The sequence below is a fragment of the Muntiacus reevesi genome, chromosome 21, assembly GCF_963930625.1.
Source record: "Muntiacus reevesi chromosome 21, mMunRee1.1, whole genome shotgun sequence".
NCBI classification, from domain to species: Eukaryota; Metazoa; Chordata; class Mammalia; order Artiodactyla; family Cervidae; genus Muntiacus; species Muntiacus reevesi.
Window position 1 is genome coordinate 3,788,234 of NC_089269.1, and position 22,910 is coordinate 3,811,143.

The following is a 22,910-nucleotide window of genomic DNA, read 5'->3' on the forward strand; positions in this document are numbered from 1 at the left end:
CAATCCTAAAGGAGATCAACCATGAATATTCTTTGGAAGGACTGATGCTGAAGCTGAAGCTCCAATACTTTGGCCACCTGATGTGAAGAGCCAATTAATTGTACAAAACCCTGATGCTGGAAGAGATTGAAGGCAAGAGGAGAAGGGGACAACAGAGGACAAGATGGTTGCATGGCATCACCAACTCAACGGACATAAGTTTGAGCAACTCCAGGAGATGGTGAAGGGTGGGGAAGCCTGGCGTGCTGCAGTCCATGGAGTCACAGAAAGTTGGACATGACTTAGCAACTGAACAAAAACTTGATTCCAGAGTAGCTTCTGTTACATATAATTGTTACTGTTTAAACAAGTATTTCTTTTCTAGTAATTAAGTTTTTTTTTTTCCATTTTGATGGGTAGTCATAAATATTAACCACCAGCAGTGCAGGGATAATTTATATTCAAATTGTCAGACATCACTCTGTGAACACATAAAATAATTTACATTTACATTTATTTAGAACCTTTTATCCTGAAGTGCTCTACACATATTTCTTTATAATCTGATTGCAAACTATATATAGTCCTCTCCTACCTGAAATAGAGCAGCAACCAAAGTAATTAAAGAATGCAGCTTCAAAAAAGTAGAAGAAAGAAGGAAATGTATTTTTTACTTTTTCCTCTATGCTCTTATCCCTACAGGATTGGAGAATCCACGTTGACCAAATGCACCAGCACAAAAGTGGGATTGAGTCTGCTCTAAAGGAAACCAAGGTATGTGAATCACTTCCGAGGAGTCTGTGAGTCCATTTATTCATCCGTGAAGCACCTGTTAAGGGGAAACATGGAAGAAAAATGGCCCAGTCTTACCTTTGAGGAGTTTACTGATCAAATATACCATATTATATTTCAACAGCCCTAAGATTTAAACCAACTAAAGAAAGGTAGCTATTTAAAAGGTGTGTGTGTGTATATGTACATATATAGTTTACTGCATACCTTAGATATAGTTTATTTATATATGTAGGTGTGTTAGAATCATTTCATCACTCTTTCCTCTTCGAATCTCAAAGAATAGCAGAGCGCCAGGCCAGCAATGCCTCAAACCCCCAGCTTCCAGGCCCGCTGCCTGCCAGTAATAGGGGCTCTGGGAGACTGCCACAAGGAAGCCACGCTGGTGTAAGGTTCTGGTTCCCAGGCTGGAGCTGTAACTTCGGTTTGGTTTAAACTGCGGGTTCATTTTCCCGCAGTTCCAGAGGCTGGAAGTCTGATGTCCGGATGCCAGCACAACCAGGCTGCAGGGAGGGCTCTGTTCCTGGCTCAGACACAGCCACTTACTCGCTGTGTCCGCACATGGGGAAGGAGAGCTGTGACGTCTCTTGTCTTGTAATGACACCAGTTCTGTGAGCTCCACTCTGATGACCTCATTTAATCAAAATCACCTCCTAAAAGGCCCCAGTACAGTCACTTGAGGGGAGGTGGGGGAAAGGAAGGCATCAACATGCTAATTTCGGAAAACACAACTCAATCATGGAAAGACTGCTCATGCCAAAGGATGCATCTGCTGTAGAACCCGTCTCTTCCTCTGGATGCCACTCACAACCGGCATCTTGCTTGCGTCACCCAGTGATGCCACCGCAGACTAGAGCTACAAGTTTAATGATCTCCTCCAGCTGCAGTAGTCTGGTCATCCTTGAATTGTGCTTGTAAGAAAATCGTGTGATTCCGTTACCTACTTTGATTGTGGACTTTAAAGCAAATTCCACTCACATACATTTTGGATTTGCATAAGGATAAATAAATCAACCAACACTACCAGGTGCTTTTTAATTTTAACATTCTGCAACGTGTGACTAAAATAATTCTCATTGCAGACTTTTTTGTTACTGAAAATTTCAAACTTGCATCTTTTTTATTTGTGACTAAGAATTTGTGGGCTGAACGGAGGGAAATTTAACCCATTTAAAACTACTTTGGAAAAGCATATCTGTGCATTCTTTGCCTATTAAAATTTCATGAAATTTCTAGGGATTTTTGGACAAACTTCATAATGAAATTAGTAGGACTCTGGAAAAGATCGGCAGCCGAGAAAAGTACATCAACAGTCAGCTCGAGCACTTGGTTCAGGAATACCGCGCAGCTCAAGCCCAGCTGAGCGAGGTGAGTGAAGAGCGACACCCGGGCTCGTCCCGGTCCGTGACCCCCAGACCTGACGCGGCGCCTCTGTTCCAGAGGGCCGTGCGGTGCTTTTCACAAGCAGCACCCGGTAATTCTCTGCCCGCATCAGGAAGCTGGTGGAACTTGTCCTCTCCATTTCACGTGTCCTAGAAATGACATCCTAGGAGTCTTTAAAGTGCATTTCTTTGTCTGATTGAACTACGAGCAGTCGTGTATTCCTCAGAAAAGGGGCCGCGTGTCAGGACCCCTGGTTTTGTTGCTAAGCTGCTGCGGGTGGACTGTCTGAGCAGCAGGAGGTGGCAGAGCATCCACTTAGGTGTGTCGGGGCAGAGCCAGCCTTGCCACGGTGGCTTACAGCCACCCAGGAAGGCCTGGGGAAGCCAGACACCGTCAGAGACCGCAGTTTAGTTAATTAAATGAGCGCATTTTGTGATCCTTTCAAAGTTTTAGGGTTTCAACCAAAAATAAAAACCCTCAGCCTTTGGAGGCAGCCGCGCCTTGTTCCAGCCCAGGGACCTAACGGCTTTCCTCTGGGGTTTGTGCTCCCCCCGCCCTGATGCTGAGAAGACCTCTAAGAGCGTCTGCAGGTGCCAGTTGACGGCAGACAAGGCTGGGAGGAGAAAAGAATGGAAATAAACTGGAGATCCTTTTGTTTTAATACTTTCAGGAGTTCTGAAAGACGAAGCAGAAACTAACCTTCGCATTTTTTATTGTTTGTTTAATTAACTGTTTACACATATACACACATATTCATGGATATTTTTACTTTTAAAATGCTGTAAAAAGTCTCTGATTAAAGCCACCCTGTATCTCTTAAACACTGACACTAAATGATTGTTAAATTAGTTCCCAAGAACATATTCTATATTGTCATACTGCTTGTTAAGTCTTACTAACTACTGATTCTGATGCTGTGTTGTTTTTGAAAACAAGTTGTCTCTGCATAGCAGGCAGATTAGATCAACCAAGAGCCATTGTCTAGACTGTTTAGGAATGGCTGAGGACAAATTTTTATTGTGAATCGTGGCCCTGTGTGTTACACAGTGCGTATATGATGATTAAGGTAGTTCACCCTCATGTAGTGTTTTCATTAAATACATGGTGCCTATTAGGGATGTTAAAATAGCTGCTGTTAAAATGTCACTTTTCACAAATGTACTCACAGACAAGGAGGGGGTTGTCTTAAAGTGATATGCAGAAACTGTAAGTACAAAGAGGTCATATTGAAGTAATCTGCTTTTTTGATTTTGCCATTAAAGAAAATGTTTTCTCCCTCAGGCACGGGAGCGTTACCAGCAGGGAAACGGTGGAGTGACTGAGAGGACCCGACTCCTGTCCGAGGTACCACTGTTCCCCCAGACTCTCCGCCGTCCGCAGGCCCTGCTGTTGGGGTACCACTGTTCCCCCAGACTCTCCGCCATCCGCAGGCCCTGCTGTTGGGGTACCACTGTGCCCCCAGACTCTCCGCCATCCGCAGGCCCTGCTGTTGGGGTACCACTGTGCCCCCAGACTCTCCGCCGTCCGCAGGCCCTGCTGTTGGGGTACCACTGTGCCCCCAGACTCTCCGCCGTCCGCAGGCCCTGCTGTTGGGGTACCACTGTGCCCCCAGACTCTCCCCCGTCCGCAGGCCCTGCTGTTGGGGTACCACTGTGCCCCCAGACTCTCCCCCGTCCGCAGGCCCTGCTGTTGGGGTACCACTGTGCCCCCAGACTCTCCCCCGTCCGCAGGCCCTGCTGTTGGGGTACCACTGTGCCCCCAGACTCTCCGCCGTCCGCAGGCCCTGCTGTTGGGGTACCACTGTGCCCCCAGACTCTCCGCCGTCCGCAGGCCCTGCTGTTGGGGTACCACTGTGCCCCCAGACTCTCCGCCGTCCGCAGGCCCTGCTGTTGGGGTACCACTGTGCCCCCAGACTCTCCGCCGTCCGCAGGCCCTGCTGTTGGGGTACCACTGTGCCCCCAGACTCTCCCCCGTCCGCAGGCCCTGCTGTTGGGGTACCACTGTGCCCCCAGACTCTCCGCCGTCCGCAGGCCCTGCTGTTGGGCTACCACTGTGCCCCCAGACTCTCCGCCGTCCGCAGGCCCTGCTGTTGGGGTACCACTGTGCCCCCAGACTCTCCGCCGTCCGCAGGCCCTGCTGTTGGGGTACCACTGTGCCCCCAGACTCTCCGCCGTCCGCAGGCCCTGCTGTTGGGGTACCACTGTGCCCCCAGACTCTCCGCCGTCCGCAGGCCCTGCTGTTGGGGTACCACTGTGCCCCCAGACTCTCCCCCGTCCGCAGGCCCTGCTGTTGGGGTACCACTGTGCCCCCAGACTCTCCCCCGTCCGCAGGCCCTGCTGTTGGGGTACCACTGTGCCCCCAGACTCTCCGCCGTCCGCAGGCCCTGCTGTTGGGGTACCACTGTGCCCCCAGACTCTCCGCCATCCGCAGGCCCTGCTGTTGGGGTACCACTGTGCCCCCAGACTCTCCGCCGTCCGCAGGCCCTGCTGTTGGGGTACCACTGTGCCCCCAGACTCTCCGCCGTCCGCAGGCCCTGCTGTTGGGGTACCACTGTGCCCCCAGACTCTCCCCCGTCCGCAGGCCCTGCTGTTGGGGTACCACTGTGCCCCCAGACTCTCCGCCGTCCGCAGGCCCTGCTGTTGGGGTACCACTGTGCCCCCAGACTCTCCGCCGTCCGCAGGCCCTGCTGTTGGCAGCCACGGGCGGATTGATACGGCTGCAGCCATGGCTGTGGACTTTAGTCATCGCTTCCTGTGGCTCCAAGTCCTTTTCTTCAGGAGAAAAATCCCTGAATTTTCTTTTCAATGAATCAGTTAGGTGTTTATATACCTACTTATTCCCACAAAATGCCTAAAATTGTTTTACTAAATGTAACATAAAACATGCTGATAATATTAGCACATTTATAGCCTTCCTTAATCTTTTTAAAAGCATAATAGTTATCATTAATATATAAAAGAGTAAGTAAAATATTTACTTAAATGTCTATAGTAAATTTTAATGTTAGTATTTAAGATACAATTTTTTTTTAATGATTGTTGTTGATAACTTGTATGTGATCCTATTTCTCTGTCCGCAAATTGAGACGAGCATTTAACCCTTTCCCTTCTAAAGACTTTTTAGAAGGGAATTTTAGAATATTTTTAGAATAGTCTAAAAAGAAGGCTTTTTAGAATGTTTACATACATTGTTGTATTTACTTTCATCTTTTTGCAAGAGACGGAAGACCTAATATATATTAGTTATATTAATAATACATGTATTATATATTATGTATTAGGTCTTACCTTTAAATATGTGTGTGTGTGTGTATATATATATATATAAATAATATATACTCCCACTTCTCACTGAAGAGCTGAGAGTAAAAAAGACCTGACAAGATCAGTAGCCAGTGTGGGACTAAAGTCTAAGATTATCTTTGGATACACTCAAGTATAATTGCTACAAACTTTTCTGTATAGTGGGCTTCCTAGGTGGCTCAGTGGGTAAAGAATCCGCCTGCCAATGCAGGAGACACAGGAGACGCGGGTTCAGTACCTGGGTCGGGAAGATCCCCCGGAGGAGGAAACGGCAACCCACTCCAGCATTCCTGCCTGGAGAAGCCCATGGACAGAGGTGGGCTATAGTCTGTGGGGCTGCACCGAGTCTGACACGTCTGAACAAAGCGATCACACACACACACACACACACACACACACACACACACACACACACACACACACACACACATTTCTGTGTGTAGAATTAAGCTTTTTTTCCTGGAGATTATTTGAGGAGTAAATAGTTATTTTAAAATAATAAAAAATATTACTTTAGAAATATTTAGACTCCAGTCCTGTGGTGCTTCTAGGCAGATAAAACATTATACAGAACTAAAGTGCTCACTTCCGTTAGATAGATTAACGCTGGAAGGGAGTCCAGGGAACCATTTAGTTCTTTCGGAGTGTGTAGTTATCCCCAGTTGTAACATTTCAGATGCCTGAACAAAATTAATTTGCTTTACTTGGATGTGCAGTTTATTCCCCAGGAAGTTTTTACTCACCAGTATGATCGAAAAATAAAGACTGCTAAGTTACAATAATTATGGTTTGGTTCTAGATTGTATCAAAAACTTTTCAGTTTTTTAAAGGTGATACTTTCTACCAATGTTAGCGCTGCGTTTGGAATTTTGCTAATAACACAGACTATGTACAGTTTTGAGTTGATGTAGACTTTATATAAGGGCCAGCATGGCAGCACAGTATGCCTCTTGGAGTTCATGGTTGGATAAAGCAGTTAGAATATTTTTACATATAGCCATATGGCATAAATGTTATTCTTAGTGTCCTATAGAGAAAGAGGTGGCATATTCTCTTGCAAAACTATAATATTAAGAAAGCTACCTAGTAAATCTTTAGAGTTCGCAAAGCCTTTAGGATATTTATGGTATTTTAATTAATAACTAGTCATTAGAGATTTGCATGGTAGATGCTGTGAGATAACTGCAAGGCTTCAGTGCCTAATGCCTAAAAAAAAAAAAACAACTTAGATCTTTTTTATTCTATCGTGTTACAACCTGAGACAGTTAATGAGAAAGTAATTTGGTGACATTTATAACAATAGGAGCACGCTTAGAAGATAAAAAGCTTAGCATGTCTGCACACTTTATCTTATTATTCAAATTACGTCCAGATATATTTGTATCCCTTTATGTGTGTATTATGTCTGAATTATTTGTCTTAATACATCATTCAAAATTTTGGAAGTTTCTTCAAAATCGAGCACTCATGAGAGCTTTTGTTCTCAATGAAAGGTCACAGAAGAGCTAGAAAAGGTGAAACAAGAAATGGAAGAAAAAGGCAGCAGCATGACTGATGGGGGTAAGTGCACACACTGATTTTAAGAAGAAAATGAGCAGAAGTGTCTCTCCTTAAGAAATGTATTTTTAAGAAGGCATTAATAAATAGGAAGTCTCCTTTTTAAAATGAATTTGTTTGAAGGAGGGGTACATGGTGCAAAAATGATGTCTGATAATCAGTATACTATTTCCCTTATAAATGAGAAGAGTCATTTTTACTGTCATTCAGGATTTTATTCAAACTATATCTATTCAGAAATAGGGTAGAAAATATTTAAATATACACTTTGATATGCCTGTTTTAAAAATGAATGTTTTGTTATGTTTCCATCCAGTGAGATTGATCATTCCATTTCATAGTACAAAAACACTCAGTGTAGGTGGTGATGTGATGCCTCTCTTTCCCTCACCGTCAGTAGGCCTGATGAGCAAGGGTCAGATAGGGAAGAATTAATATTCCGACAGTAATCATCCTCCGTTGTGAGCTAGTTACTTTGACATGGCCTGGGGGTGGTTGCCCAAAGGCCTTTCTATGTTCTAGAAAGATTTTAGAGTTCTAATGGTGTATACTTGAGTGATCGCTCAAAAGGTGATGTATAGAGGGTTTGCAGTAAGTATGTTTGAATGAGACCATCAGCTGTGTGTCAAAGTCATTCTTTCTTCCCTTTGTATCCTTTTTTTAATCTCCTTTCTCCCACAGTATCCTTTTATTCCTTAGACAAATATATTAGCCCATTAAAAAATACTGAAGAAATCATTATATTCCCCTTTAGCAACTCTTCCTCTAGAAAAGAAGTTCAGCCTCAGTACATCAAATGCTACATCATTTCCCAGCCTAGAAATTTCAGGTGTTTAAAATGCCACAGCAAAACTGAGTGAATGTCAGTAAATTGTTGGCTATGTGTTTAACCCTATTTTTGGCTTAAGACAAAGTGAGGAGAATGTCATACCGTTCTGTAATAAACTGATACTCCAAATGAAAATTTGCATCCCGTGCTATTTCCGTTCTGCAGCTCCTCTGGTGAAGATTAAACAGAGCCTCACAAAGCTGAAGCAGGAAACCGCTCAGATGGACATCAGAGTCGGAGTCGTGGAACACACACTCCTGCAGTCAAAGCTGAAGGAGAAGTCCAACATGACAAGAGACATGCATGCCACCGTCATTCCCGAATCTGCAGTAGGCTCTTATTAAAGCATGCCGTTTTTCATGCTCTGATTATTGGTTTTTTCTAGAAAAGCATATTTCATGTCGCATAGATTACAAAGCACAGTTATTCTTCTTAAAGCATGTTGGTGGGTATTTTTTTACATATATACACACATATTGTATCATGATGATTATGGATGGTCAGAACCTTTAAATTGAATATAATATTTAATAAAGTAATTTAAAATTCTCACTTTCAAAGCAGCTTTCACTGATCATTACATATAGTAAAGCCCTGACCTGGTGGCCCCCCATTCTTACGGCTCCCTGCATGTGAGGGAGGGGAGCCTGGTGCAGAGCGGGTACTGACCTGGTGGCCCCCGTTCTTACAGCTCCCTGCATGTGACAGAGGGGAGCCTGGTGCAGAGCGGGTACTGACCTAGTGACCCCCCGTTCTTACAGCTCCCTGCATGTGAGGGAGGGGAGCCTGGTGCAGAGCGGGTACTGACCTGGTGGCCCCCCATTCTTACGGCTCCCTGCATGTGAGGGAGGGGAGCCTGGTGCAGAGCGGGTACTGACCTGGTGCCCCCTGTTCTTACGGCTCCCTGCATGTGAGGGAGGGGAGCCTGGTGCAGAGCGGGTACTGACCTGGTGCCCCCCCATCCTTACAGCTCCCTGCATGTGAGGGAGGGGAGCCTGGTGCAGAGCGGGTACTGACCTGGTGCCCCCCGTTCTTACGGCTCCTTGCATGTGAGAGAGGGGAGCCTGGTGCAGAGCGGGTACTGACCTGGTGGCCCCCCATTCTTACGGCTCCCTGCATGTGAGGGAGGGGAGCCTGGTGCAGAGCGAGTACTGACCTGGTGCCCCCCGTTCTTACGGCTCCCTGCATGTGAGGGAGGGGAGCCTGGTGCAGAGCAGGTACTGACCTAGTGACCCCCCGTTCTTACAGCTCCCTGCATGTGAGGGAGGGGAGCCTGGTGCAGAGCGGGTACTGACCTGGTGCCCCCTGTTCTTACGGCTCCCTGCATGTGAGGGAGGGGAGCCTGGTGCAGAGCGGGTACTGACCTGGTGCCCCCCCATCCTTACAGCTCCCTGCATGTGAGGGAGGGGAGCCTGGTGCAGAGCGGGTACTGACCTGGTGCCCCCCGTTCTTACGGCTCCTTGCATGTGAGAGAGGGGAGCCTGGTGCAGAGCGGGTACTGACCTGGTGGCCCCCCATTCTTACGGCTCCCTGCATGTGAGGGAGGGGAGCCTGGTGCAGAGCGAGTACTGACCTGGTGCCCCCCGTTCTTACGGCTCCCTGCATGTGAGGGAGGGGAGCCTGGTGCAGAGCAGGTACTGACCTAGTGACCCCCCGTTCTTACAGCTCCCTGCATGTGAGGGAGGGGAGCCTGGTGCAGAGCGGGTACTGACCTGGTGCCCCCTGTTCTTACGGCTCCCTGCATGTGAGGGAGGGGAGCCTGGTGCAGAGCGGGTACTGACCTGGTGCCCCCCCGTTCTTACGGCTCCTTGCATGTGAGAGAGGGGAGCCTGGTGCAGAGCGGGTAGGACCCATGCTTTCTGCGGGGGCTGCTGGTGTCAGCACACGGACCTCTGGCGCAAGCCGGCCCCTTCCGTTTGATACACACACAGTGATCTCCCGTGTTTCTGCTCCTAGATGCAGCCAGCAATGGCTGGGAATTCTTTCCAAAATTCCAAACTACCCTTGCCTCAACTTTATGGTTACCTAAAATTACATCTTTTTAAAACATAAGAATAAAACTTCAATATCTTTATTAACACTTGAAGTTTATTACTTATCATGACCATTTCATGACTAAACTGATTTTATATCTGCTATGATCTAAGGTTCCCTGATAAAAAATAAATATTTCAGTCATGTTTGATTATGTTCCTGTAGTGAATAAAAAGGTGTATACATTTCTCAGTTCTACTTTTTTCTGTGGTATCAGATACACTGAAGAGTCATTTTGCAACAGAAGGAAGGATAGCAAGTTATCTCACAGTCAGCCTCCTGGTACTGGCAGTCTTTACTTACACAGCTTACTGAACAACTTTCTCATCTGCGATTTCTAAATTGGTGACATAAGCAATATAAGAGTGACCGGACTTGGAACTGGGGAACACTGATGAGATACGCTCAAACCAGAAGATAGCCCACACTTATTTTTTGAAAATAAGGAGGAAAAAAGGATCTAGTGATAAATTTTGATTAGAATACTATATATACATGTGTGTGTGTACACACATGTATATATATATATATGTATGACAGAAAAAATAAAATTCCCTTCTTATTTTTCATTCTATTATTTCCACCCTGCTTTTTTTTTAGCCTTTACTTTCCATTTATATACCCTCACACACACAAATCTTTTTCTTTCAAACGTGCTAGTGTAAGATTATATTTAGATAAATCTAGCATGCATAAACTTTTTTTACTCAAGAGTGAAAGTGAAAGTCACTCAATCCTGTCTGACTCTTTGTGACCCCATGGACTATACAGTCCATGGAATTCTCCAGGCCAGAATACTGGAGTGGGTAGCCTTTCCCTTCTCCAGGGGATCTTCCCAACTCAGGGATCAAACCCAGGTCTCCCGGGTTGCAGGCAGATTCTTTACCAGCTGAGCCACAAGGGAAGCCCATTACTCAAGAGGGTGGCAATCAATACAATGGCAAAATCAGTTTATTTAATTTGGGATAATAGGTAGTTTGAAATGAATTCCCACGTTTTTCCCTTCCTTTATGGTCATTGGGAGGCGCAGAGCAGAAAGACCAAAACCTAACTTTAGGAACCGCAAACTAACAGCAGTTTCCCTGGAACTTATTTGCATAGGTATTGTCATGGCTAAGTAGTAATGTGATTGAATTCAATCAATGCAGAGACCCCTTCTAGATAAATGATAGCGCTCCGTAAAATGTACTTTTAGTCAGAAACAAAGTGCACTTCATTACATGCAAATGCAATAATCTAAGAACTCTTCCAATAACTAGTGTAAGCAACCTATTTTCACTTCCTTTGAAATCATCCAGTTTACTCAAGTTGGGACAGGCGGTCCTCCTCTCAGCTGCCATAGAGCCCAGTGAGTAACAGAGCTTACTGTACTATGTTGTCATTGTTTTTTCCTCCATCGTCTCTAATAGGTTGAGCTGCTTGAAGATAAGGAGAAAATCTTTCTTGTTTCTGTGTTCCTAACCAGGTCCTAGCACACAGGATGTGAGTTAGTAAGTGAATGGGTAGATGTGTTGTGCAGTTCCAGAGTATATTTCGGGTCCTATTCTACCGCAGATTAATTTAATGTTATCAAGTCTAAGATCTGACTCAGTTTCAAGATAGTAATTATAAATCATAGGTCCAGGATTGGAATTGGCAGCATTAGTAGGAACTCATGGATTTTTCATACATTTAGATTAATTGAAAATATAAATATTTATAGATACAGAAATACAAATACATACATACGTGTGTTTACTAGTTCTGTCCTCTAAGAGGGTCTAGAAACAGTGACAGTACAATAGCAGTGAGAATACCTAGCACTCGTGTCTTGGTTTCTAAATTTTCTACTTAATGAAAAAAAAAAACAGATTTCTTAGAAAAATTACTAATTCCTGGGTTGGGGCAGGGAAAGCACAGATGAGCCCGGAATTCTTTGCCAGATAGTAAGGACATTTGCAAAGAAGTGATGGGGATATGGCTAGAGGACGTGGGCTGTAGAATATCATACTAGCCAATCTGGGACAACTGAGCATCAGAACAATTATAGTAATAAGTTATAACCCAGAGAATAAAACAACAAACCATGAATCCATACAGGTAGAGATAAATGAATCAATGGCAGAAGAGAAGGGTCCTCCTCACAGTACAATAACACCTAAAGTAAAAGAAATACGGCATTTAGAAATCACCATCTGGCGACGACCATGCAGGTGTATCTCAGAGACACTGAGGTTCAATCCCAGGCTACCACCATAAAGCGAACAACACAGTAAAGTGTATCACGTGAATTTTTTAGTTTCCTGGAGCATGTAAAGGTTATGCTCACAATAAACTGTAGTCTCTATTGTCTGCAATAGCATTATCTTTTAAAACTATGTTGTACTGTATTGTACATATTTTAATTAAAAAATACCTTATTGCTAAAAACTGCTAACCATCATCTGAGGTGTACAAGTTATAGTAATAGAATCAAGGCCCACTCATCAGGTTGTGAACAAGAAGTTTAACTGTGAATAAATTGTGTTCCTTCCCAGATGGTTGAGAAAGGGTAGACAGGAAGGAGGGGAGAAGAAAGGTCTCCACTTCTGCTGGGACTTTTTAAATAGTCAAGAAGGGAAACTACTCTTCAAGCAGAAAATTGAGAGGCAAATTTGGATAATAGCTAATTATCATTCCATGATATCATGAGTAGTAAATAAGGAATTTGATGGAGGAAAAAAAGATCACTAATCAGGGAATTTCCTGGTGTTCCAGTGATTAGGATTCCACGCTTCCACTGCAGAGGGCATGGGCTCAACGCCTGGTCAAGAACCAAGATCCCAAATGCCACATGGCATGGCCAAAAAGAAAAAAAAAGAAGATCACTGATCACATAATAATATAATAATAATAGTAAGCATTTGAAAAGTGAACTTTTCTTAATAATTACCCAAATGAAACACAGAGAATGAAATAAGCAAATGCTGTTGGAAAAATAGCACAGTATCACTGGTAATTTGAACCGGCCTCGGTTTACTTCTTCATGTACATTGTTGTCTAGTCGCTAAGCTGTGTCTGACTCTTTGCGACCCCATGGACTGCAGTCCACCAGGCTCCTCTGTCCATGGAATTTTCCAGGCACAAATACTGGAGCAGATTGCCATTTCTTGACAAATGCTAAAACTAGTAGGTGAAAGTTTAATGAAAAACTGAGTATTTACATAATCTCAAAGCCCATAAGATATTCTACAGAGAGAAAAGTCATGACTTGACAGTGGAGAAACCTGGGACATATCACTTTAAGGGACCAAATGTTAACGTTATTAGCAGTGAAACAAGTAGATATCATGTTTCTCCTGAAAGGAGCACATATTCCTGAAAGTGTATGACTTGAATCTGTTAATAGTCATGAGAAAACATCAGACAAATCCAATGGAGGGATGTTTTACAAAATGGCCTCTGTTCTTCAAAAAAGTGTACTTGTGGCTGACTCACACTGCTCTAGGCAGAAGCCAGCATGATATGGTAGGCAATTATCCTCCAATTAAAATTAAATTTTAGAAAAATCAAGAGAGGCTGTGCAATTAAAAAAAAAATCACAGGGTCATGAAAAACAGACTGAGGAATTGCTCCAGATTAAAGGAGGTGAAACAGACATAATTAAATGCAACAAACGATTCAAGACTGGATACCAGTCCAAAAAAACCAAAACAAAACAAAAAAACCTTTATCTGTTAGAAAAGGACATTACTGAGACAGGTAAGGTTAAGATCTATAGACTGGATAATAGTGTTAAATCAACATTATTTTTTTATATTTGTGCTGTAGTTATAAGGATGTCCTTTGTTTTAGCAATACAAGTATTTGGAGGCAAAGAAGCATCATGTCACCAACTTGCTCTCAAATGGTTCAGGGAAAAAAAATATATACTTGTGTGTGTGTTTCACACACATATATAGAGAAGGAGAATGATTTTTAAAATGTGGTTAACTGTTAACATTTTGAGATTTGAGAGAATAATATATAGAAACATATAGAAATACACTGTACATTTTTAGAACTTTTCTATAAACCTGAAATTATTTCAAAGTATAAAGGTAAAAAAATGAAAAAAAAAATGATGGTTCTTGGAAATGATATGCTTTGTATAAAGTAAGTCTCCCTTTGAGTCAAATAGGCAACTTGTGTGAATTGTATGACCTCTCCAATAAAATTGTATGGCCTATTGAACATGTCTTAAATTTACATAATCATTTATTCATTGATGAAGTAGGAACAACTTTCTGACACCTCTAAGGAACTGTTTCTCTACTGCCCTCTTAATTAACCTAGGTCAGCATTTCCCATGAGTTTAAACATAAGCAAATGTTTTTATAACCAGTAAATTTGAGAAACGTTAAACAAGTTTCATTTCCTTCAGGACTTCTCATCTACATTGTGAATCTGCAAGCAGCAAATGTAGTTCTTTTTTTTTTTAAACAAATAATGTAACAGCAGAGACCCTCTTCACTGAGAATACCCTTTAAGAATGTAGATTTAGGTAAACGGCATGAAAAATCAGTATGCACATCTTAGATTATTTTTCAACCTTTTATTAGAACAGGTAGACCTGTGAAGGAAGATGAGAAAACATGTAATTCTCTGATTCAAAACTCTTGTGTGTGACGTGGATGGTTAACAAGCATGGGTTTGAATGCTGAGGGTCAGTAGACTTTATGGATTTAGGAACCTTTGTAGAGAACCTAGGATTAAATGCCCAAATGCTTTTCTTCTTAAAACTCTTTTCTGCCAGCCTGAAATGCTTTTTGTGTTTTCTTTAGAGCAGTCTTTATTATAACAGTGTGATTACAGTAGTTAGAAAAGATCCCCCCTATTTTGTGGTCAAACAGCAATCATTGTCAAAGCTTTACCTTTTTAAAAACTGAATGCACCCAACAACCAAGTCGTAATTCCTAAAACGTTATATTTGAAAAGGTGGCATGGTCTTTTAAAGGGTAAAAGCAATTTTGGATTCACTAGTTTGTTGTCGTTTGACAAGTCTTTTTACAAATACAGGGAAGAGGAGGGCAAGAATCATCTTAATGTGTTCATCTTAGCGTGTTGTAAAGACTACACCTCAAGCATTAGATTTCCATAAGTGGGTGCTTTCGATACAGACATGCAAACCTGTGATTTGCTGAGAAACCATTAGTACTTTATTTCAGGCCACCTTGGTCCACTCATACTTTGTCCTTGCACCGCTAAGAACTACAGGGACACTTTCCAGTTGCTCCTCAGATAGTGTCCTCGAGCTCATCAGCTGCTTTTCCCCATCCCCTATTTGAGAAACTATTGGATAAAATCTTTGTACATGACCCCTCCTCTACGGGTCAGTAGTCAACAGCAAGTTATCACTTCCTTACCCTACACAGCATTCTCTAGGTTGGAAACCTCTGAAGTTCCTAACTCTACTATGGAATCAAAATCAAATAGGCAACTTCTTAAAAAAAAAAAAAAAAAAAAAAAACCAATTTCCCAGCCCTCCTCTCCCTCAGATTATTATCGCACAGGTCTTAGGTGGAACCTTGGGTGGTCAGGAATTTTAAAAAGCTCCTCAGGTGCCTTTGATGCAGCTAATCTAAGAACTCCTTTAAGGAATTACCACTCTAGAAACATTTCCTGGCTATGAGTAAACAGATAAACTACCTTAGATCCAAAAGGGTCTTCAAAGAGGATCTAAATTAGTGCTTCTTCTGTGAGTTATCTTAAAATTAACCCCATCTGAAATGATTTTTAATAAAGTACCCTAGATTATTTCCCACTAGAGTTTAAGACATACTAATATTAAAAACTGTCTTTAAAAAATAGTAAAACCAAAGCTACAAAAGGTTAAGAGCCCTGCCCATTTAACAAACCAAGATTACAAACTGCACAGTTTTTTAAGTGATTCTTAACACAGTTTGGAGCAACTCTGAGGAGCTTCATGTTCACAGCCCCTGTCACCCATCCTGTCCCATCTAGAGCCCAACACACGATTATACAGTCAGATTTCCATTCATAGCCAAAAACTACTTTTTTCTCTACTCCCTATATAAAGGCTTTGGCATCAAACACTGCATGGGGAGTCCAGGCACCTTGATTCCAATCCCAACTTTTCTAGCAATTTTCTGCATGACTTTTAGAATGTTGCTTATCTTCAGCATTAATTTTCTTCTTCTGAAAAGTTAGGAGTAGGACTAGCATATTCTGGATGCTTCTGGTTCTAAGACTGCATGATTTTAAATTTTGATAGGCTCACCTCGACTGTTTGTAGTAGCTTGCAATGGTGAACCAGCCCCTAAGAGCTCATTGTCAGAGATTCAGAAATTTTGAGAGTGGTTGTTAAACTGTTGGTAGCTTAAAATCAGCCCATAATGGGAGTATTTACACCGTAGAAATAGGAAAACACTAAAAATCAGGCCTTAAGAAAACAAAAAGACAAGAGGAGAACAAGCTGGCGGAGGAGTATGTGGACGTGGAGCACATCCCTCTCCACGGATACGTCAGGAATCCACCCTCAGACACAGGAGTGCACGCAGCTGAGAGCAGACAGGAGGAGCTGATCGGTGGGAAAGAATGTATAGAACCACGCAAAACGCAGTAGGACAAGAGAACTAGGGGGGAAACAGGAGTGTTAGTAGGACTGGACTGGCCCTCAGCGGGTGGGGAACTGAAGCAGGGGTCTGATCCCCACATCAGGGCGATTGTCTGAGTCAGAGGAGAAACATTTAGGGCTAAGAGTAAAACAGCTGATCTGCGGCAGCCTAAATGGGATGAGAATCAGACAGTCCTTGCTGCAGCCATACATGCCCTGGACAGGAACGCTGGTCCCCTGGAAGGCTGGGAGCTGGAGCTTAGGGATTATGGAGCAACCCCAGGGCGAGAGCTGCTGTTGACTGTGGAGAGACGGATTGAGGGGATGTGAAGGAGGAGACTGTGGTGGGAAATGCCTGTGGAGGAAAGCCGGGCAGCCATGGAAGCAAGGCGAACAACCTGAAAATTGTTGTTTCAAATTCAGAATAATGACAGTACAAATGATCAGAAACCTTGAAAACAAAATGGAGAAAATGCAAGAATCAATTAACAAAGACCTAGAAGAATTAAAGAATAAACATACAGAGACAAACAACGCAATTACTGAAACTAAAAATACTCTAGAAGGAATCAATAGCAGAATATCTGAAGCAGAAGAACAAATCAGTGAACTGGAAGTTAAAATGGTGGAAATAACTTCCGAAGAGCAGAGTAAAGTAAAAAGAATGAAAATAACTGAGAACAGTCTCAGGGATCTCTGGGACAAGATCAAATGCACCAACATTCTAATTATAGGGGTCCCAGAAGAAGAAGAGAAAAAGAAAGGGTATGAGAAAATTTTTGAAAATGTTACAGTTGAAAATTTCCCCAACATGGAAAAGGAAATAGTCAATCAAGTCCAAGAGGCACAAAGAATCCTATACAGGATAAACCCAAGGAGAAACACACCAAGACACATACTAATCAAACTAACAAAGACTAAACACAAAGAAAGAATATTAAAAGCAGGAAGGGAGAAGCAACAAGTAACATACAAGGAAAACCCCATACACTTAACAACTGATCTTTCAGCAGACGCTCTGCAGGTCAGAAGGGAAGGGCAGGACATATTTAAAGTACCAAAAGGGAAAAATCTACAACCAAGATTATTGTACCCGGCAAGGATCTCATTCAAAATTGATGGAGAAATAAAAAGCTTTTCAGATAAGCAAAAGTTAAGAGAATTCAGCACCACCAAACCAGCTTTACAACAAATGTTAAAGGGACTTGTATAGTCAAGAAGTACAAGAGAAGAAAAAAAGATCTACAAAATCAACCCCAAACAATTAAGAAAATGGCAACGGGAACATGCTACTGCTGCTGCTGCTAAGTCGCTTTAGTCGTGTCCGACTCTGTGACCCCAGAGACGGCAGCCCACCAGGCTCCCCTGTCCCTGGGATTCTCCAGGTAAGAACACTGGAGTGGGTTGCCATTTCATTTTCCAATGCGTGAAAGTGAAAAGTGAAAGTGAAGTCGCTCAGTCATGTCTGACTCTTCGCAACCCCATGGACTGCAGCCCACCAGGCTCCTCCATCCATGGGATTTTCCAGGCAAGAGGACTGGAGTGGGTTGCCATTGTCTTCTCCAATGGGAACGTATATATCAATAATTACTTTAAATGCAAATGGATTAAGTACTCCTACCAAAATCTACAGACTGGCTGAGTGGACACAAAAACAAGACCCATATATATGCTGTCTACAAGAAAACCACTTCAGATCTCAAGACACATATAGACTGAAAGTGAGAGGATGGAAAAACATATTTCATGCAAATGGGAAGCAAAAGAAACCTGGAGTAGCAATCCTCACAACAGACAAAATAGACCTTAAAACAAAGAGGATTACAAGAGATAAGGAAGGACACTACATAATGATCAAGGGATCAATCCAAGAGGAAGACATAACAATTGTAAATATCTATGCACCCAAGACAGAGTACTAGCACCTCAGTACATAAGACAAACACTAACAGACATAAAAGGAGAAATTGGCAGTAACACAATAATAGTAGGAGACTTTAACACCCCACTCACACCAATGGAACAGATCATCAAAAAAGAAAATTAATAAGGAAACACAAATCTTAAATAATACATTAGATGAGATGGATCTCATTGATATCTTCAGGACATTCCATCCAAATGCAGAAGAGTACACCTTTTTCTCAAGTGCACATGGAACATTCTCTAGGATAGACCACATCTTGGGTCACAAATCAAACCTCAGTAAATTTAAGAAAATTGAAATCATATCAAGCATCTTGTCCTACCTCAGTGCTATGAGACTAGATTTCAATTACAAGGAAAAAAAACCCATAAGAAACACAAACACATGGAGATTAAACAACATGTTTCTAAATAAGCAACAGGTTACTGAAGAAATAAAAAAGGAAATCAAAAAATTTCTAGAAACAAATGACAATGAAAACATAACAACTCAAAACCTATGGGGTGCAGCAAAAGCAGTTCTAAGAAGGAAGTTAATAGCAATACAATCCTTCCTCAAGAAACAAGAAAAACATCAAATAGACAACCTAACTTTACACCTAAACCTGGAAAAAGAAGAACAAAAAACCTGAAAATTCATAGAAGAAAAGAAATCATAATGATCTGAGCAGAAATAAATGAAAAAGAAATGAAAGAAACAATAGTAAAGATTAATAAAACTAAAATCTGGCTCTTTGAGAAGATAAACAAAATTGACAAACCATTAGCCAGACTCATCAAGAAAAAAAGAGAGAAGAATCAAATCAACAAAATTAGAAATGAAAAAGGAGAGGTTACAAAAGACAATGCAGAAAAACAAAGGACTATAAGAGACTATTATGAGCAACTATGTGGCAACAAAATAGATAACCCGGAAGAAATGGACAGAGTCTTAGAAAAGCTCAATCTTCCAAGACTGAACCAGGAAGAAACAGAATTTATGAACAACCCAATTACAAGCACTGAAATTGAAGCTGTGATCAAAAATCTCCCCCAAAAATAAAAGCCCAGGACCAGATGGCTTCACAGGAGAATTCGGTTAAACATTTAGAGAAGAGCTAATGCCTATCCTTCCAAAACTCTTTCAAAAAATTGCAGAGGAAGGAACACTTCCAAACTCATTCTACAAGGCTGCACTCAACATACTAAAGGCCATATATGATAAGTCTACAGCAAAGATTATTCTCAATGGTGAATAACTGAAAGCATTCCCCCTAAGAACAGGAACAAGACAAGGGTGTCCACTTTTGCCACTGTATTCAACATAGTTCTGGAAGTTCTAGCTACAGCAATCAGAGAAGAAAAATAAATAAAAGGAATCCAGATTGGAAAAGAAGAAGTAAAGCTCTCACTATCTGCAGATGACATGATACCGTACATATAAAACCCTAAAGTTAGTATCATAAAATTACTAGAACTAACCAGTGAATTTAGTAAAGTTGCAGAATCAGTACACAGAAACCAGTACAAAATCAGTACAAAAACCAGTACAAAACCAGTACAAAATCAGTACACAGAAACCACTTGCATTTCCATATACTAACAATGAAAAATCTGAAAGAGAAATTAAGGAATCAACCCATTCACCATTGCAACAAAAAGAATTAAATATCTAGGAATAAACTTACTTAAGGACACAAAAGAATGGTACACAGGAAATTATAAGACACTAATAAAAGAAATCAAAGATGACATAAACAGATGGAGAGATATTCCATGTTCCTGGGTAGGAAGAATCAATATTGTGAAAATTACTATACTACCAAACACAATTTACAGATTCAATGCAATCCCTATCTAATTACCAATGGCATTTTTCACAGAACTAGAACAGAAGATTTCACATTTCACATGGAAACACAAAAGACCCGGAATAGCCAAAGCAGTCCTGAGAAAGAAGAATGGAGCTGGGAGAATCAATCCTCCTGACTTCAGATTACACTACAAAGCCACAGTCATCAGGACAGCATGGTACTGGCACAAAAACAGAAATACAGACCAATGGAACAAGACAGAAAGCCCAGAAATAAACCCAGGCACCTATGGGTACCTGATTTTTGACAAAGGAGGCTAGAATACACAATGGGGCAAAAACAGCCTCTTCAGTAAATGGTGCTGGGAAAACTGGACAGCTACATGTAAAAGAATGAAATTAGAACACTTCTCAACCCCATACACAAAGATAAATTCAAAATGGAATAAAAACCTAAATGTAATACGAGAAACTATAAGACTCTTAGAGGAAAACATAGGCAGAACCCTCGATGACATAAATCAAAGCAAGATCCTCTGTGACTCACCTCCTAGAGTAACAGTAGTAAAAACAGAAGTAAACAAGTTGGACCTGATTAAACTTAAAAGCTTTCGCACAGCAAAGGAAGCTATAAGCAAGGTGAAAAGACAACCCTCAGAATGGGAGAAAATAATAGCAAATGAAACAACTGACAAAGGATTAATTTCCAAAATATACAAGCAGCTCATACAACTCAATACTAGAAAAACAAACAACCCAATCAAAAAAGTGGGGAAAAGACCTAAACAGACATTTCTCCAAAGAACACATACAGATGGCTGACAAACACATGAAAAGATGCTCAACATCGCTCATTGTCAGAGAAATACAAACAAAAACTACAATGAAATATCACCTCACACCAGTCAGAATGGCCCTCATCAAAATGTCTACAAACAATAAATGCTGGAGAGGGTGTGGAGAAAAGGGAACCCTCTTACACTGTTGGTGGGAATGTAAATTGATACAGCCACTGTGGAAGATGGCGTGGAGATTCCTTTAAAAACTAGGAATAAAACCACCATATGACCCAGCAATCCCACTCTTAGGCATATCCCCTGAGGAAACCAAAATCAAAAGAGACACATGTGTCCCATTGTTCACTGCAGCACTATTTACAGTAGCTAGAACTTGGAAGCAGCCTAGATGTCCATCCACAGATGAGTGGATAAAGAAGTTGTGGTACATATACACAATGGAATATTACTCAGCCATAAAAAGGAACACATCTGAGTCAGTTCTAATGAGGTGGATGGACCTAGAATCTATTATACAGAGTGAAGTGAGTTAGAAAGAGGATAAATACTGTATTCTAACACATATATACAGAATCTAGAAAAATGGTACTGAAGAATTTATTTACAGGGCAGCAATGGAGAAACAGACATAGAGAATAGACTTATGGTCATGGGGAGAGGGGAGGAGAGGGTGAGATGTATGGAGAGTAACATGGAAACTTATGTTACCATATGTAAAATAGATAGCTCACGGGGATTCCCTGTATGGTTCAGGAAACTCACACAGGGGCTCTGTATCAACCTAGAGGGGTGGAATGTGGAGGGAGATGGGAGGGAGGTTCAAAAGGGAGGGGATATATGTATACCTGTGGATGATTCATAATGAAGTTTGACAGACAACAGCAAAATTCTGTAAAGCAATTATCCTTCAATAAAAAAAAAAAAAAACATATTTTTCAAAAAGAGGAAAAAAAGAAAGAAAACAGAACAGAGGGGTAGTTTACCAGCATGCCACGAGTAGTAAGTATTTAATGTCCCATAGACCAGAACCAGAACCAAACGCAGTAAATATACAACAGAACATTCCACCATATTTTAAGCTATATTATAGTACTAACTGAATTAGACCAGATTTGGAAATTGTTCTCAAAAATCACCATCCCCATAAACCTACTAAGGATGTCAAATGTGCATACATTGCACCACCTTACTGATGCTATTTCACTGTCTTCCTAACCAAACCCAGTTCCTTTTACTGCTTCTCAAATCAATAAGCTAAAGCAGCCCAAGCATCTTCTTACACGATGGATTCAAAGATCACGCTTGTACTACTAAAAATATGTAGACTGCACAACCAGTTCAATTACCTGGCTATAAAAAAAAACAACTAATTCAGTTCACTGCATCATTGATCCATTTAATTGTGGAGCAGCTTCCTATTGATAACAGGAAATGTCCCTGACCTAATCATGCTGAGACTGAAACTGGCCAGTTTTCCACAAGCATAAATTCAATAAGGATTATTCATAATACATAGGAACTAAGATCACAGCCAGAGTTTATTAGATTTTTTTTCTTAGTTTTACTGGCCTATTGCCCTTGCATGTGACCCAATTTCTTTTATGCTTCCTGGACTTTTTTGGTCATTATCTTAGCCTATATTTATGTTCATCACTGGATATTTTATCTCAGATGGCCCCTGTGATACAATTTAAACCATCTATTCATCTGATTCTTGGAAACCATTCAGGAACCCATGAGCTTCACAGAAGGTAATGCTGATTCAGAAGTATACCTTACCTCTTGGTTTAGGCAGATGCTTTTTCAGCACATTTATATAGGACAAATACAACAAAAAATTTGATAAATTACTCCTCCATTCTGAGCATAGTATTAGGTACTGAGAGAAATAGACAAGAATAAGACATTATCCTTCCCTCCAAGAGTTCACATTCTAATGGGAAAG

The 22,910-nt window shown here is 41.6% G+C and overlaps 1 protein-coding gene across 1 annotated transcript in view; it reads left to right on the forward strand.

The window, feature by feature from the left end:
• The window catches only part of IFT57 (intraflagellar transport 57), a 69,150-nt gene extending 60,748 nt beyond the window's left edge, over positions 1-8,402 (forward strand). Inside the window, exons 7-11 of the mRNA XM_065913725.1 lie at positions 682-753; positions 2,008-2,139; positions 3,436-3,498; positions 6,950-7,016; positions 8,008-8,402. Coding sequence (XP_065769797.1) covers positions 682-753; positions 2,008-2,139; positions 3,436-3,498; positions 6,950-7,016; positions 8,008-8,186 — 513 coding nt within the window. The 3' untranslated portion in view covers positions 8,187-8,402. The remainder of the gene's footprint in view (positions 1-681; positions 754-2,007; positions 2,140-3,435; positions 3,499-6,949; positions 7,017-8,007) is intronic.
• Positions 8,403-22,910: the final 14,508 nt, after the last annotated feature.